Source organism: Etheostoma spectabile, chromosome 17 (genome assembly GCF_008692095.1).
Source record: "Etheostoma spectabile isolate EspeVRDwgs_2016 chromosome 17, UIUC_Espe_1.0, whole genome shotgun sequence".
NCBI lineage: Eukaryota > Metazoa > Chordata > Actinopteri > Perciformes > Percidae > Etheostoma > Etheostoma spectabile.
Window position 1 is genome coordinate 12,793,653 of NC_045749.1, and position 11,542 is coordinate 12,805,194.

Below are 11,542 nucleotides of genomic sequence, written 5' to 3' on the forward strand. Positions count from 1 at the left end.
ATGTTTATTGAGAATACTCAGGGTTGGCTTAAAGTGGCTAAAAATGTATTTTTATATAAATATTTATTTTTCATATTTTGCACACAGGTAAAGGTGTCCAATATCAGTCATTTCTGAAAATAAATCACAAAAGTAAAAAAAAGCATTTAGTAAAATAGTTTACATTTGATTATCATAAAATGTGAGTTTTCTATACAGAGATATCGACATCGGTAAATATCGGTATCGGCCATAACAGCAATATTAATATCAATTATCGGTATTGGCCACTAGATGAAGGGAAATAAAAATGGATTTGGCTTTTTGGGTTATTTATCAACTAAAAATGTCCAACAGGGAAAGCTGCTGCTCACCAATGATTTTACTGGTCACTTAAATTCCATTACAAACCAATCAATAGGATTTAGGAGTGATTCTATGACCAAACCAAACTTAACCTCTGCAGGAAATACGGTCTCTATTTCCTTATTGGCATGTACAGTAACACTTTGATCAGACTGACTGAGCTGATTGCACATCAAACACCCTGTGCTGTAGTGAAGTCCATATACTTGTATTCACACCTTCAGAAGTCTGGGGAAACAACAATCGGCTGTGATAGATGCCATCTCTGTGCCGTTGAGCTGGTCTGATGTATGTCTCTGTCGCCCTTTGCCTCCCTGTGACTTTGACTGGAGTAAACAGCTGACAGGGCCAAAGAGCCCACTAACACTCTCTCTTTCTTCTCTCACGCTTACACTCATCACATTCTCTTTCACCTCATGCTTTTTTCTCACCTGGCACCTCTCCAGCTCTCCCTTACTGCCTCCCCTCTAGCACCCCTCTGTGTACTGAAGCCCTATATTTCAGACTCCATAGGTACATCAAGCACATGCTCCTCTGCAGATGTCTCTGTAAATCAGACTGAAGGTCCAGTCCTGCTGGATGATGGTCTACATCTCTCTCTCACAAACACACATACCTACCTGTGAACTTGTTGACTCCGGCCTGCTCTGCCACATTGGAGAGTGCAATGACGCCCTGTGAAAGATCACTCGCTGCCACATCCATTTCAATGAGAGAATGAGGACCCACGTTGCCACTGGCATAGTTAGCTATGTAGATGGCGTAATGGCCTGAACCCTGGGGGGAAAGCATAGTAGGGTTTACATTTATCAATATACTGTACTTTAATGAGAAACCAGGAATGGCATGTGTAGCTAAATGTTAGCTGGTATATAATTTCATGATTCTGCAAAACCCTTAAAGGTTCAGTTCACCCAATTTACTAAAACACACACAAACACTGTATATACTGTATACAGTATATATATATATATATATATATATATATATATATATATATATATATGTAAAGGACATGGAGCAGGAGATTGGTCTGAATTGGAGCAGCGGGTGGCGGAATTACATTCAGTTTATCACCCGTTGTTGACGAAAAGAGAGCTGAGCCGAAGGCAAAGTTCACAATCTACCGGTCAGTGTTTGTTCCTACCCTCACCTATGGTCATGAAGGCTGGGTCATGACCAATAGACTGAGATCCAGGGTACAGCGGCCTAAATGGGTTTCCTTAGGAAGGGTTAGGGTTAGGGTTAGGGCTAACCCTAACCCTAACCCCCACGAGCGTGAGAGCGTGCCAATAGGATTCTGAATGGAGAGTTTACTTTTTAAAAAGTTGCCAAATGGTTCCATTGACAAAACCAAAGTGATCTGTGTGTTTTTTTGTTGTGAACTGAGCTATCATAGCAGCACGTTCAGTCTAAAATACCACTTGATGGTCAAGCACACAGCTGATGCCCCCCATCACCCCCCCCCCCCCCCCCCCTTGTCAAAATATGTTTTTCAGCCTTTTATTGATGGTCAGTGTTAGACTGTGTGAGAGGTTATTTGTGTGAAATTAACCAATACAGTAGGCTATATGACAATGTTGTTTTCAATAAAAAAAAAACATTTGCACAAAGTGAGCCGATCCATTTTTCCACGTTGATAAGAGCATTTAAATGAGATAAAAAACAATGGGATAAAAAGAAATCAAGGGACATTTAGAATAGATAAAAATGTGCCATTAATTGTGATTAATAACAAGTTAACTATAATGCTAATGTGATTATTCGTAATTAAATATTTTAACAGTTTGACAGCACTTTCTCAACAGCACAATCTCTATCAGACTATTTCTTGGATGCTCTGGATAATTTACTTCAGAGTCACAAGTTTTTGTTGAAACTCCTTTTTACCCCAGTTAAGATGACATTGTTTCTGGAAAGACACATTGATGCTGTTTATTTTTTATTTTTTATTTTTATTTTATTTTTTTACTTTTGGTGAATTGTCCCTTTATCCTTTAAAAGGAAAATTAGGGCTGGTTATATTAAATATTTTTCTTACCCAACAATACATTAGTCTGTCTCTCAATACTACTTTCCATCTTCCCTACCTTGTCTGTCTCTCAAGCATGTTTGTTCCTGAATTCTGGCCATAAATATATATTCTTTTTGTTATAACAGACGTTTTTGGCCTCTTAGAGCAGCAGAAACAAGTTGTGAATATTTAAGTTAATATGGTGAACATAACAGCTGCTTATTTACACATCCAGCAGTTTCAGAACAACATTGTGTTTCACTTGAAGTCTTGTTTGTGTCCACCTGATGAACGTAAGTCTAAATGCTCTACTATGTTTACCAGCTAGTCGCTAACTGTGTCTGCCAGCCAATGATGAGCAGTTAGTGTATAGTGAGTTTTTAGAGCTTTTCACTGAAAACTGCTGCCTGCTGTGGTGGAAAGCAACATCATGAGAGTGAACCAAAACAATGAAGTTGCAGGGCAAGACAGCCAAACAATGAGCTGTAACTCAGATTCACTTGATAATTCTTGTATGGTTTCTTCACTGCGAGCAACTTCTTTTTCTTTAAATAAAGCCAAATAACAGGTTTGGCACAGTCAATTTTTGCAAACTAAAACAGGATGAAATTGGCTGAGTGTAATGCCAGGCTTATACTCAAACCATTGTTTTTGTTATGCACAGTTTCAATCAAACCTTTTTTTCCCCTCTTGATCTCCCTTTACCCTGTTTCCTACCCTTTACACCCTCTCTCAGTCTCCCCTTACTCCTTCCTCTGCCTCCCTTTGGAGATTAATTTCACACTCCATTATCAGTCAGATTCCCTGCAGACACAAACTCACAGACGGAACCACACTAATAGACTACACACTGTATTTCAATGAGCTTTCGCACCAGGCCCTAACATATTTCAATCAATACGCACACATGCACGTATGCAAACACACACACGCACACACACACACACACACACCATTTTCACAATTTGTGTTAAGTTTACTATATTTTTTACAAGACAAGAAAAGTAAATGAGTCTTGTTGATGTAAATGCCATGAAGCATCACATTATGGCCTGCTGAGGTGGGAGGAGACTGTTGCACTTACACACACACACACACACAATGAGAATGAACTACATGAAAGACCTGAAGGCCACTGGCAGTTACTTAACAAACTTAAAAGTCAACGATTTTTCAATAAGTCTTAACCCAAGGCTAATTTCTGTCACTGGAATTGGCTGCATGCCCTTTACATCCATCTTTACAGCTATCACTAGAAGCCTGAATAAGCTACCACCTCTATATAGCGTTTTCATTTATTCGTTTTCACAGGTGCTTTTTATCGAACGTATTTCAATTACTCTGGCTATCAAAATCCACTCATTTTCAGAAGCTCCATCTTGCCTGCCAAGGCAAAGTGAACGGATCCATCAGTTCAACGCGCGACCCTTCAATATGTCCCCTTTATCAGTTTGTATAAGACTAATGATGGAACGTCACTTTCAAGGAGACTGGGAGGGATAAAAAGAAAAAAGAATGGATGACTAATTATCCGTCTTCTATTCTGAATGATAACACTTTATTTATGACCAAATAACACCAAACACATTAGCTATCTAACCGACTATACAACAAGCTTTGCTTTTGGCCTATGTAACCTTCTGCCAAATCTGTTCTAATAAAACTTGTTCAGCAACAGCAAAATCTATTCTTTCTCCTCGTCACTCTGCTGGAACTAGCATGGAAGAACACACATCAGGGTTTTGGCTTCCTCTAAAAGCATTTTGCCATAAAAGCAGATATCTTTCCAATCGATTTGGCAGCTGCACAACCTATCAGTGTTCAGTGAGATGGGACTGTGGTTGAAAAAAAAAATCTATTGTAATCCCTGCTGTATTACTTTCTTAATCCCTTCACCTGATTGGAAGTGAGAACTGCATGCATGCACGTGAGATAAGTAACATAAAGAGAGAGAGCGAGTGTGTCAGTCAAAGATTTAAAAAAAAAAGGAGTAAAGGAGGTGAAATAAGGGAGGAAAACAATGGGAACGGGTTTGAGAGAAAGAGAAATTGCTAAAGGCAGAAAGCAGGAGTGTGTAGTCATCACTCCTCCCCTCGTACGATGTTCTATAAAACAAACGAGCCCTGGCCTCTGTAATTACAGTGGTGCGACGGACAGAAGAGAGAAAATGGCACACCATTCCCCCAAATGAACTGTCATAGCACATGCTGAGTGGGGCGGCGTAGGCAGGGCATGAGTTATCACTGGTAAACAAACAGAAGCAGCCATGCATGTACGCTGAAGACACTCTGGGGAGTTTGTGTGTGTGGGGTGTAGTGTGGATCTACATAGACTCTACTTTGTGTGTGTGTGTGTGTGTGTGTGTGTGCGTGTGTGTGTGTGTGTGTGTGTGTGTGTGTAGTAGCCTACCTTTCTGTCCACACAGGCCACTGAGCGCCCAGCCATACGGTTGGCAACATCTCTGTGTTCATTAATGTCATCGTTCAGCAGATCTTCAAAGCGTCCATTACGGAACTTAAACAGCTTGTCTGAATATGTTGCCCGACCTTGATATGGAGAGAAGCAGAGTTTAGGAGAGGCAAAGATTTTGCAGCGGGAAAAGTGGTGTTTTGCATTACAAGAACCGTGGGTGATTCGAAACACAAGTGATTGGCTGAAAGTGACCTCTATCATGTGAGGTGTTGTAGTTTTTGCAGTGGGCGCACTGTAACTCTTGGATTGATTAATAGCAGCACGAAGCTTATCTGTTATCTGATTAAGACTCAGATGAGATAAGCTTAATATCTGCACATGGATTCTCCTTCTTTGTCTCTGTATAAGAGAACAGGCGCAACCCCTATGGGAGTGTGTGCACAAAAACATTTGTCAATGTGTTTTTGGTAAAGTATGTCCACGTGTGTGAAAGCATGCACTGTACCAGAGAAGGCGTTATTGGTGTTAAGGACGTAAATTTCCTCTCGGCCGTCTCCATCGATGTCACACGCTGTCACTCCGATGGCGTTGCCTTGGCGGTCTCGCAGGGCATAGAACGGGGAGCTACGGTTGTCAACAGCAATGTTGATGAGCCTTTTCTTCTGCTTGTCGTACTTTAGCACCAGGTTTGGGCCATTGTAGCTGTCAACAAGCACCAATGGCAAGCTGTTAAATCTTCTTTACATGAGACTGTCAGCAAGAATTTTGAAGCCTAAATCATGGAGTACAATTTCTTTGTTCTAAAGTTCATGAGTAGGGACTAATAATAATAATGCCAATAGACTAATAATGCCTAAAACTCCTGAAAACAATGTAATTGTTTTTTCATTTATAGATGAGCATACTCAAATTTCTGGTTGTGCTGTGTTATGCAAAAGTGTTTTTTTAAAGCTGCTGAAAACTTAGTTTCAAATATTAAAGGGTAACTCTGATTGTACACATCAAAGTCTGTTTACATAGGCTGGATGCCAGCAGAATTTAGCCCCACCCACAACATTTGAGGTTGGGAAGTTCAGTCTGGACTTGATCCATTGTGGATTAACTAGGCTTGAACCAGAGCTGTTAGGTCCAATGAAATTGTCAGGGCGGGCTTTATGCGATGATGGACAGATGATCAACAGTAACGTAATCAAACATGTCACCAAAGAATTGAATTTGTTTACAACAAAGACGGCTGCCGCTGGAGAATTGAGATGTGTAGATTACGCCATTGCGTCTGTTATGCGACAGAGCATTCATTTTAAAAGAGGAACAGGAAAGGCATCGCAGTTTGCCAAATTTCCTACGGGATTCGGCAAAAGTTCAACAAACGTTGCATACTCCGTTGCTCTGATAGGTTGTAGGTATATCCAATTGAGTGGTTTGGTTGAAACACGCCCCATAATCACAGCCCAATGGAGCAGTATCAGACTCATACTCTGACTAGAATCTGAGTATGACAACGTTAGACTACTGTTTACAGATCTTGGTGAGTAATCCTACTGCACAAAGTTGCATAAAGCTACAAGACTACAAGACTACACGTTTGAAAATTGAAAAATAAATATGGGGTTGTGGAGTTAGAAAGAAGTCAGCTTACCAGACCTCTGTAGCTCACTGCTCACTTCTGCTTGAGGCTAGCGGCTCAAGGCTACATTAGCCGCTACTAGCATAACCGCCCCACTAAATTTTGAAACAAACTTTCAGCAGTTTAGTTGCATAACAATGTAACTCAGTGGAGTTGCATTTTGGGGTCCAACAATGTTTTAGGAGTGCCAAATCAGTGCTGTACTTTTAAGTACAGTATGTTTCTATAACTTTAATATCCATGTCTAAATATGCAACAATCTCAAGCTAAATCAAAAAAAGTTATATTTATTAAACGTATGTTGATCTGCTTCATCAGCACAGTGTGGGGATGGTTTGATCAGATTTGGTTGACAGTGGTCTGGCACCATCAGTAGACAACCCACCAAATCTCTTGTATACAATAAACATGTGCATGAAGGATGACATCATTTAGAATAAGAAGTTGGCTGGAGGATGAATTTTTCAGGGCCTCTAAAATCACCAATCTGCATGTTTTACAATCAGTATACATTTTTAGTAATTAATTTTCTTCAGGGCACCAATTCAATCTATCATTCTTTTATTCAGCTTGCAGTCAAAATCGGATTTTGCCCAAACATTAACGTTCTATAAAATTACTTAAATGTCATACACATTTGGCTATACATCAAAAAGCTTTTAAGAACCTGTCAATGGGATATTTGGGACATATTCTGTTAATAACAATACGAGTAACACAAAAAAGAGGCCGCAATCTGATCCATCAGCACTTTAACAGTCATCTATGTTCTGATATTTAACTGGACCAAACAGTCTGATTATAAGTGAAAAAAGTGGGACCACAGTGACTTCACTAACTTCAGCCATTGTATAATAATAATAATACACTTTTACCATTCTATACTTAAGTACTGATGGTCAGTGGAATATAAACTAAGACACTCTATCCCAAGATCCTTCTAATACCCAATGAAATGACTTCCTCCATGAGGTTTTGTGATGCCCTCTTGTCCAGCATACCTGCTGAATAGGGTGTCTTGGCTAAATGACATTTATTAAGCAGGGTCATTATGGTCCATATATTTTCTGTTAAGCATTGGGAAATTCATTGCAGCTTCACTGGATAGAGGCAGGCTTGCCAAATTGTTCCCATCAATGGTGCTTTATCCAATCACATCCATTTTTAACAGCTAAGCAAGCCTCAAGGCACTATTGCCATCTCTTGTCTTTTAGTCTTTTGCCTTTGTCTTGAACCTTTAGCTTGGAAAAGGACTGCATAATATTAATCTAGCCTCTGATTTAAAGTTAGCTATCACTCAACACTTAATTCATTGCTCTAATTGTGTATACATAAAATAGAATTGTGCTTGTAACACTGTGAGAAGAGCAAAGGGGGTATTAGGGATTCATGAAGCTTGAAAAAATCTGACTTAGAGTAACAAAAGGCTGTTTTACCCAACCTGCCTCCCCCATTCTCACCCAGCTACAAACATCTCCAGGTCTCCGTCCCCGTCCACATCAGTGATGGCCACACCATAGTTGAGCTGGGTGGGGTTGTTGTCATAGTCAGGAGGAAGGACAGTGTTGGTTATAGCTGAGAACATGGGCTCTGATCGCTGAGCCAAGGAGATGGCAGGCAGGAACAAAACCAGCCACAACATCCTCACCTGAAGGAAAAAACACACCGTTTGCAACAGCTGAATTGGAGGAAGGTTACCGTTGTGCTGTTTGTCTTTTTTGCTGCTTCATAAATCTCTGCCACTTTTACTCAAATGCATTTTCCAAAGAGCTAAAGTGCAGCAATATGTCTGGACTAAAAAGTAGAACAATGCTGAAAAAAATCACAAAGAAATCACTATTTCCATCCAACAAAACACGCTTCGATTGAACTACAGCACACTTTTGTCCTGACACTTCAGGTAAATTAGTATCAAATAAAAAGTGTAAGTCATACACTTGCAAACTGCAACACATGCCCTTGTCGCTAATGCTCCAAATCCATTGTGAAGCAAACATCAGCGCATCGTTGGCAGAGCTTCCTCCTATCCTCAGACATAAAGATGAAGATATACCACTGCAATCAGCAGCATTCTGCAGGGTTAGAGCTGAACAACCCATCACAGGCCGACGGGCTGAGGAATTACAGGATAGAAAATCCATACATGGAGCAGGGCATTAGCCAGAGGCCAAGTGAACACAGAGGGAACCAATATGACCTGATATAACAGACCTGAAGTGCTGTTTCCTCAGAGACATGGACCAACTCTAAATTGAAAAAGCTTTTTTTGGGGATAAAAGTGCTGTGTGATGTCTGAGTGTTCTTTAGTGGCCAGTAGATAAAAGGTGAACATAGAGGAATTGATCCAATCGACTTGTGAAGTGCAGGCAGGTAGAGGTGGGCTTCCTGATGCTCAAACTCAAAGGAGAGTTGAGAAACGTGACTGAGGGGAGAGAGGAAAGAGAAAGGTCACCTCATTAAGGCTAAAATAAAATGCTCATCACCAACAGCACTGCAATACTTTACACACACACACACAAACACAAATACACACACACACACACTAAATGTATTTTACAAGCTGACAACTTGATTTGCCCTGCCTGTGGATTTATGAATGCCGCCCATGTCATAGTGCTCGTTCCAACTGTAATGCCATTGAGCCATACCCATCTCTGCTTCTATAATGCTGCAGTTTCTCCTTTTCTCAGTGTCCAGGTGATATATGGCTCTTTAACATCTCTTTCAACAATTCAATTTAAGATAAAAAACCGCATTGCTGCTTGAGTAATTCTCTCAAAAGCATGTCGGCAGGGAGAGGAAGCACCTCCGCTGACACCTGCAGAAATATGGCCAGGTTTTCGCGCTAGCTCTGCTGATAACGCTGGCTGGAGAGCTGGTGCCAATGTAGACTGTTGCTGTTAGCAACAAGGGTTAATTAACAACACCGGGAGCTCAAAATGAGGCAGTTTCTCCCCATTAGTGCATGATGTTATGACAAATGGGCTGAGCAGTTCCAGACTACAGAAGACAGCTTTACGAACTTGCTCATATACTCCATGTTAGATTGGGGCAGCAAACTATAAATCAAAAAAAGGAGGAAAAGGAAACTTTAAAGTAAAAAGGAAATTGTGGTGAAAAAGGGTACACAAATCATTTTAAAGTAGACAATTAGAGAACGAAACAACAACTTAATACCGTCACAGGTGGGCTTTAATGTCCATGCAAATTACGATACGTTATAAGACAGGGCTTTGTTTATATTGAAACTGGAGCATATTTCAGTTCATCACCAGTGTGAAAAAGAAAAATATTCCCAATAGTTAAGCCGTACTATATAATAACTAGTTAGAATAGGGATGTAGGAAAAAGACAGATTGAAACTATGGCGACCGGCCGGATAACATGGTGGGGTACTATATTATCCATTCAAGGACAATCAGTTGCTTTGCCCCTTATTCACTGCAGTAAAAACCAAGACACCCATCTTGAGTCGTCAAGTAAAGTTGCATTGTTACTTTTCAACATTTGATGCACTCATTGGGTTTTTAGGATGTAACATCTGCAGGGTCAACAGCAATCTATCCCACTGTAAGAATAGCAAGCATCAAATAACGTAATTTGTAGTAAAACAGCCATATAATAGCCCTGGAAAAAAATATCGTTTGAAGCAGAGAAATGTTTTCGATTTGGTTATTTATATTGGCATTAAGAGGCCATTACCACAGTGTGCAACATCAGCATGTGCTTTCTGGAGCGTTCAAGCCAAGCTCTGATCCTGATAACACTGCGACAAAGAGCCAGCAATATCTTCAGTTTCAAACACACACTTCCAGAGGCTCTTCTCTGTGAAGGACACCCTCACTGCAGAACACACACACACACACACACACACACACACACACACACACACACACACACACACACTCACACACACACACACACACACACACAAAGTGTTGTACCAAGCATAGTGAAATACACTTACCAGTCACTCTAAGCAATCAACAATTGCCATTAAAGTTAAGTTCCAATTCATCCATCATTTACCACCATAGATATCAGACAATAAAAAACACCTCATCCTGCCAACACACACGGCAGTAACTCACTACTAACGCCTCATCTGCCTCACAACCACTGATCACTGCCTTTAAAACATTTTGTCATGAACAAAGGGTCATGATAAAAACAATTTTGTTAGTTGTAGAAGTTTTTGTAAAAAGTTAAACTCTTGAATTTATCGCCAACTTGACGCATGATACTTAATAACTTTTGATGTATAATAATAATAATAATAATAATCTATATATACTCTTGTATTTTTCAAACATGAAAGTATATAAAATGCAGAATTCTAAATGAATATAAGCAACTAATTAAAAATATGAAACAGTGGGGATATTACCAGAAAAATGTGCAACGATTTAAAAGAGTGATAATTGGTGCGTTAAATAGTCTATTTAAGAAACCTGAGGGCGTCTTTCCTTTTACTATCTGCTTATCGTTTTCCACTTTGTGTCAAGCAGCACTTATTCCGTGGCAGTTACTGCAGGTGATGATAAAATAGAATCATGAGCTATCTGGCTGAAAACTGACGAGCAAGCGTCTTAATCTGGATTTATGATTTGCTCTGAGCAGAAAGTTGCAGCCAAATCCGGACGGAGATCAACTTTCCATCGGCTCTCCGTGAGCAGATCCAGCGGAGCGCTACAGCCGTCCAGCAGCCTCAGCAGCAAACAAACTCACGTACTCACAGATGCAGAGACGCTCGAAAACTCCAACAAATCCTCCAGCGGCTGACAGACAGAAAAGAGAGAGAGAAAGAGAAGGAGTTACAGTCAGCTACATGTGCGGTGGATGCCGCGGTTATCTCAGGGGTTTTTCCCACTTATTCCCTTTACACAACTTCCAAAAGATTTGCTTTATGAAATCACTTGTGTGATATTTGAGCCAATCGCCGGAGACAGCCTTCGAACTATTTAAGCGCATAGCCAATGCCAGAGCTGTGAAGCAGTGGGTGGGCGTGTCCCCAGGTGCTCATTATGAAATGGCCGTGCTTGGGGCGCAGCTGGGATGGGGATGCAGAGGCTCCTCGGTTCAGTTCGGATGCTCTGACTCCTGCTCCATCCACGTGCGACCATACATTCTGTTTTTTTCCTCTA

At 40.5% G+C, this 11,542-nt stretch overlaps 1 protein-coding gene across 4 annotated transcripts in view; it reads right to left on the reverse strand.

Moving 5' to 3' along the window:
* Nucleotides 1-11,307, reverse strand: part of crtac1b (cartilage acidic protein 1b) — a gene marked incomplete at its 3' end in the record, with an annotated part of 23,366 nt that extends 12,059 nt beyond the window's left edge. For 2 of the 4 annotated variants that reach the window (XM_032541714.1, XM_032541710.1), the window contains 5 exon segments: nt 966-1,122; nt 4,769-4,905; nt 5,277-5,473; nt 7,859-8,046; nt 11,135-11,307. In XM_032541714.1, the coding sequence (XP_032397605.1) occupies nt 966-1,122; nt 4,769-4,905; nt 5,277-5,473; nt 7,859-8,040 (673 nt within the window). In that variant the 5' untranslated portion in view covers nt 8,041-8,046; nt 11,135-11,307. 4 annotated transcript variants of the gene reach the window in all.
* Nucleotides 11,308-11,542: the final 235 nt, after the last annotated feature.